Source organism: Labeo rohita, chromosome 8 (assembly GCF_022985175.1).
Source record: "Labeo rohita strain BAU-BD-2019 chromosome 8, IGBB_LRoh.1.0, whole genome shotgun sequence".
NCBI classification, from domain to species: Eukaryota; Metazoa; Chordata; class Actinopteri; order Cypriniformes; family Cyprinidae; genus Labeo; species Labeo rohita.
In genome coordinates this window covers 851,407-858,117 of record NC_066876.1, presented here as the reverse complement: position 1 = coordinate 858,117, position 6,711 = coordinate 851,407, and the positions used below count along the sequence as shown (strand labels likewise).

The 6,711-nt window shown below is 40.8% G+C and overlaps 1 protein-coding gene across 1 annotated transcript in view; it reads left to right on the top strand.

Annotated features, from left to right (window-relative positions):
- The first annotated feature begins 3,422 nt into the window (after window positions 1-3,422).
- parapinopsina (parapinopsin a) overlaps window positions 3,423-6,711 on the top strand; it is an 11,981-nt gene continuing 8,692 nt past the window's right edge. The window contains exons 1-3 of the mRNA XM_051117510.1: window positions 3,423-3,762; window positions 3,935-4,263; window positions 4,796-5,038. Of these exons, the coding sequence (XP_050973467.1) occupies window positions 3,423-3,762; window positions 3,935-4,263; window positions 4,796-5,038 (912 nt within the window). The remainder of the gene's footprint in view (window positions 3,763-3,934; window positions 4,264-4,795; window positions 5,039-6,711) is intronic.

Sequence of the window (6,711 nt, the reverse complement as noted above, 5' to 3'; positions counted from 1 at the left end):
AGCTGTAGCTTGACTTGACACAGGAGACACAGCTGCAACTTGACCTGAAGATGGCTCTGCAGCTGGACTTGGCTCTGCAGCTGGACTTGGCTCTGCAGCTTGACTTGAATCAGGGGTAGCTGCCGTGACATGAGGGAGCGCCATCTTAGCTGCCCATACAGCCATTAGGGATGAGTCCAGCACGTGGGTCATCATGTAGCGTGACTTGGAGACAGCGACCATCTTGTGGAGAGGCTCTGGGATGGCGGCCATCTTGTGAACAGGTTTGGGGATGGCGGCCATCTTGTGGACTGGCTCTGGGATGGCGGCCATCTTGTGGACTGGCTCTGGGATGGCAGCCATCTTGTGGACTGGCTCAGGGATGGCGGCCATGACAGGTGCAGGCTCTGGACGGGCGGCCATGACAGGTGCAGACTCTGGACGGGCGGCCATGACAGGTGCAGACTCTGGACGGGCGGCCATGACAGGTGCAGACTCTGGACGGGCGGCCATGACAGGTGCAGACTCTGGAATGGCGTGAGAAGGCCCTGGAGCGGCAGGCATGGCGTGAGCAGGCTCTGGAGCGGCAGGCATGGCGTGAGCAGGCCCTGGAGCAGCAGGCGTGGCGTGAGCAGACTGTGGCTTGGCAGACGTGACGTTAGCAGACCTTGACTTGGTGGATGTGACTGGAACTGGCTTTGATGTGGTGGTTACTGCGGGATTGCGGGGTCCCTCGTCCGCAATCCCAACAGTGAAAGATGAACCGCTTAACCGGAGTGCAAGATCTATGTAATTTTCAAGAGTCCAATGTGGGGTATTGCGTGGCATCAAATATGAAATGTCCTTGCATAAACCAAAACGGAAAAGATCTTTAAGAGATGTGTCATTGAAGTTCACCTGATAGCACAGTTCACAGAAGTCGGACACGTAGTCCTCGATTGGACGGTTACCTTGTCGGAGATGGATAAGACGATCTGCTGGGTCCATAGTTGAACGTGTATTAGCAACTTCCGCTGGATTCATGGGAGGCGAAGTATTCTGTAACGTGGACGCTGAGGCGGTGTTAGAATCCAGTTGCAGAAGTTTATTAAAAACAACAGCAAACATACACGATGAAATGGGCAGAGGGTCAGTAACCGGAAAATCAGTCCAAAACATAAACGTAATCCAAACAGCAGAGTGAAAACACAGGCAGTGGGTCGAATACCGAGAAGACAGTCCAATATAGCAACCAAATCCGACAGGGGTAATCCGTAAACTCAAAAACCAGAAACAAAGCAAGACAGCAACAGGTAATCCAACAGAGTAATTAACAACGCTCGGTAAGGCAGGTTCAACTGGCAATACTTCGCAACCTATGAAGCACATGGTCAGTCTTTAAATACTGCCAAACAGGAAGTGACAGTAGAAGCAGCAGAGGGAGCATGCAGGCAGTCCTAGGGTGAGGGCTCCCTCTGCTGGCTTGGCGTTACAATCCTTCAGAAATCATTCTAATATACTGATTTGCTGCTCAAGAAACAATGTATTATAATTATTATTGTTGTTGTTGTTGCTGTTATTATTATTTAAAACAGTTGAGTACATTTTTCCAGGATTCTCTGATGAATAGAAAAATCTTAAGATCAGCATTTATTTAAAAAATTGTTTCTTTTTGTTTTTTTTAGAAAGACATCATAGAAATTAATACTTTTATTTAATAATAGAAATGTATACAATGATCAGCATTTATAAAAAAAAAATGTTGTTGTTTTTTGTTTTGTTTTTTGTTTTTTGTTTTTTGGAAAGACATCATAGAAATTAATAGCTTAATTTAATAATAGAAATATCCAAAGATCAGCATTTATTAAAAATTGTTTCTTTTTTTTTTCTTTTTTTTTTTTTGTTGGAAAGACATTATGGAAATTACTTTTATTTAACAAGGATGCTTTAAATTTATCAAAAGTCATTTATAATTCATTTTAAAGACATTTATAATGTTACAAAAGATTTCTATTTTAGATAAATGCTGTTCTTCTGAACTTCTATTCTTCAAAGAAACCTGAAAAATTCTACTCCGCTGTTTCCAACATAATAATATTAATAAATGTTTTCTGAGCACCAAATTAGAATATTAGAATTATTTCTGAATGATCATTTGACTGGACTAATGATGCTAAAACAATCAACTTTGATACAGAAATAAATTATATACATAATGTATTTAGAATCATTAAAATAGCAATAAGTAACTGTTCTGATGTCACTCTGACCGTGTATTTTCAAGACGTGGCTGGCTTGACCGCAGTGCTTTGATGATGACAGCTAATTTACTATTTACCAGACTCACTCACTGTCTTTCATCCTGTGCTTTAATAGGGTTACAAACTCATTTCATGTTTTATTAATGCTATAGCGTGCTGTGCCATGTTTATCAGAATAAAACTGCTAAAAAAGAAATTTAACACAAAAAATTGTTTTACATTTCTACATTGTTCCATGGCTGGCGTCAAGGGGGGGGGGCATTTGTAGTCCTTGCCACCCCGAGTCACTGTGCCCCCTTAAAGGAGAAGTCCACTTCCAAAACAAAGATTCACATATAATTTACTCACCCCCTTGTCATCCAAGATGTTCATGTCTTTCGTAAAGAAATTATGTTTTTTGAGGAAAACATTTCAGGATTTTTCTCCATATAATGGACTGATATGGTGCCCCGATTTTGAACTTCCAAAATGCAGTTTAAATGCAGCTTCATATGATCCCAAATGCGGTTGTAAACGATCCCAGCTGAGGAAAAAGGGTCTTGTCTAGCGAAACGATCAGATTAAGAGATGATTAAACACTGGCCACCAATTGGTGTTATTTTTTTTAAGTCATTATTCCTAGGCAAAGTTCCCATAGCTTCAGCTACTGACAGAAAATAAAAGTGACTCCATATTATGGTTATACATAGATAATTACCTCCCCAGTTCTGCAGTGCTTAAAGAACAAACCACAGTGAAATATACAAAATTTATTACAACAGAAAAAAACAACAAAGCAACACAAAGGGAAGCTGGAGCCTATTCCAGGGCCATCACATTAAAGAGTAATTTACAAAGCATAAATTCTTATAAAACACAACAGTAGGGAGGCTTTTGTTTCTATGAAATGAACTTCGGGGAAATGTCTTTAACTGTGACCTTATCAGTCAATAAGGCAGGAAGACGTTTTGATTCTGCAATCAAGTTGAGTGCCATCATAGATCTCCAGGAGCATAATCTGACAGAATTATTCCATTCACAATCCGGATCTAAGGATTTTCCCTGTAAGCCAGCAGGCCATATTCAGAAATAAAAGGGCAGAAGACCCTTTGCAACCCTCCTCAGACAGAGACTCTTTATGTCTGTGGGTAAAGCCAACCGTTTCTATGCCTTTTTCCTCAACTGTCCTCAAGTGTTCTCTACTTGTATGAAGTTCAGGTCAAAATGGAGCCAACTGAAATGGGCATTATTGCATCAGAAAGCGCTATTCCAAGCAGCGCAGTGAATGGTGCCATCATGCCGAGGATGGGCTACACTATTCTGGCGGTTATTATTGGTTTCTTCTCTGTTTTTGGCATCATATTGAACATGACCGTGATCGTGGTGACTTTCAAGCACAGGCAGCTGCGGCAGCCTCTGAACTTCGCCCTGGTCAACCTAGCTGTGGCTGATCTTGGTTGTGCAACATTTGGTGGGCTGCCAACGATGGTGACCAATGCTATGGGGTACTTCAGCCTGGGCAGGGTGGGATGCGTGCTAGAAGGTTTTGCCGTGGCCTTCTTTGGTGAGTATCAATTTTTAACCTTTTTTTATCTGTCTAATTGAATTTGACTGACCATAAATGACCATAGATGGTAAAATAGTTAGAAGGAGATTGTTAACCGTACTTGCACTTTTTTCTCAAACATTAGAAATGTGCTTTATCAAAAGACAGGTTCTCTCAATCACTCCCACAGGTATTGCTGGTCTGTGCTCAGTTGCAATCATTGCAGTTGAGCGATGCATGGTGGTCTGCAGACCAGTGGGTTCAGTCACGTTCCAGACCAGACATGCAGTCGCAGGAGTCGTCATCGCCTGGGTCTGGTCGTTCCTGTGGAACACGCCACCACTTTTTGGATGGGGCAGATATGAGCTGGAGGGCGTGCAGACGTCTTGTGCACCAGACTGGTACAGCAGAGATTTGGCCAACGTCTCCTACATCATGTGTTACTTTCTTCTCTGTTTTGCACTGCCTTTCTCTGTCATTGTCATCTCATACACTCGCCTCCTATGGACCTTACGGCAGGTGGGCTGTGAGGCTAATATTAATTTTGATGTGAGCTAGTTAATAATTTTAACTGAAAAATTGCACTGTTTATATGTTAGGTTACATTTTATTTTGATGCTTCCCTTAGTCTACTGACTATAGTTGACTATAAGCAACTTTGCAACTGCATGTCAACTAACTGAGTATTAGTAGGCTTATGTTAAGGTTAGGGTAGGTAGAATGTTGACATACTTGCAAAGTTACTTATAGTCAGTTTGTCTTTTGGGGAACCATCAAAATAATATGTTAGCATATATTTAGCAGACATACTACTAATACTCCAATGACTGCTAGTTGACATGTAGTTGCAAAGTTACTAATCAACAGCTGACTAAAGGGTACCATCAAAATAATCAAACTGATATTACAGTGAAGATAGTTCAAACCAAATGTGTCATATTACACATTCATCTGATCTGATATCGGATCGTATGGCTGTTTGAGATTTTTTTTTTTTTTTAATTTTCCTGTTTCTGGATTCAGGAGGTCTGCATGTTTATTTTACCTACAGGTGTCCAAATTGAAAATGTCAGAGGGAGGAAGCACTGCCAGGGCAGAAACCCAGGTGGCCTGTATGGTGGTTGTCATGGTGATGGCCTTCCTGCTCACCTGGCTGCCCTATGCCGCATTTGCACTGTCTGTGATCTTAGACCCGAACCTTTACATTGACCCAGTGATCGCCTCCGTTCCCATGTATCTGGCCAAGAGCAGCACAGTTTTCAACCCTATAATCTACATATTCATGAACAGACAGGTGAGCCAGTGTTCCTTCTAGAATGGTGGATTTCCAGTCCTGGTTTTGGGGAACCACAGCACTGCACATTCTCATTCAGATCCTCTGCTTGTTAGGAGAGAGAGCTTCACGAGCTGAACTGAGCATATCAGAAATACATACAAAATGTGTAGTACTGTGGGTCTCCAGGACCAGGACTGAAAACTGGCACCATAGACAACATCAGCGTCTTGTGTCTAAACATTTATCAGGGTTTCATGATTATTAACATCAAATATTTGTGTGAAACCTCAAAATGTCACAATGCATAGAATCGTAATTTAGGTTTTTGAGTCAAACATGACCAGAATATTTTATTTTAAAAATCCATTACATTATTCACTTAGAGCTGCAGTCTGTAACGTATTTGCGTCATTATGTCATGTCTGTAAACATAAAGAAAGGCTTATGTGTTAATGAAACACATGTTAGGGACTGAAATTAGATTATGTTCCAGTTTTGAAAGTGCATCTGATTACAGATACATCCGATTACACATGCACTCAAAAAAAAAATAATTCATTGGATGAACTTAATTTAATTAAGGGCAAGATTTCCATCCAATGTGTAACCCCAACTCATAAAAATTAAATTCATGCAATGAAATGTAATTGAGTTGGGCCAACTCAATTTGATCAAATATAGTTTAAAATATAGCTGCAAGCAGCAATTGCGGGGCCAAGCACAAAAGAGGCAGAATGAGGAGTTAAGCACGGCAAGTAGCAGCAGACCGACTACAACAATGAGTAACTTAAGCCATTTTAGGATAATATCAGTTGAAATGGCTGAAAATCATAAATACAACCAATCGTAATAAAATTTAATGGCTTATCACTTTTGACCAACAGGTGGTGCTGTTTTCAAATTGATGTGACGTGTTCTGTGTGAAATGACAATGACACACACAAAGTTTGCCGTCATTATGTCAAAGCTTTGCAGAGATACAGCCTCAGATGTAGTTTGGCATCTTTCCAGCAAATTTGTTGATGCGCTAAACGAAAATGGTTTCGTATATCGACACGAAATTCATAACTTTTTGCCAGCATAGTCTGAAGATGATCTGAGTCAAATTTGGTGAAGATCGGACTAACAGTCTGGGAGGAGTTTGAAAAAGTAGGTTTTGTACATTAATCAAAATGGCGGACAGGAAGTTTGGCCAATTTCGGCATAATGGGTATCAATGTTCTCGACTTGACCCAAGGAATCTATTGGCATCAGTTTCATTCCAATAGGCTAATGTAAACAGAAGTTATTAGCATTTTTGTAAATTTCATTATTAATGTTTAGTGAATGGCGTATTACTTCTGACCCATAGGTGGCACTGTTACCAAATTGATGTGGCTTGGTCAGAGTGTGGTGACAATAGCACATATAAAATTTGGTGTCAATATGTCAAAGCTTTGCAGAGATACAGACTCGGATGCAATTTGGCATCTTTCCAGTAAATTCGTTGATGCGCTAAACGAAAACGGTTTCGTGTATCGACACAAAATCCATAACTTTTTGTCAGCATGGTCTGAAGATGATCTGAGTCAAATTTGGTGAAAATTGGACTAACGGTCTAGGAGGAGTTTGAAAAAGTAGGTTTTCAACATGAATCAAAATGGCGGACAGGAAGTTCAGCCAAAATTGGCAAAATTGGTATTGGTGTTCTC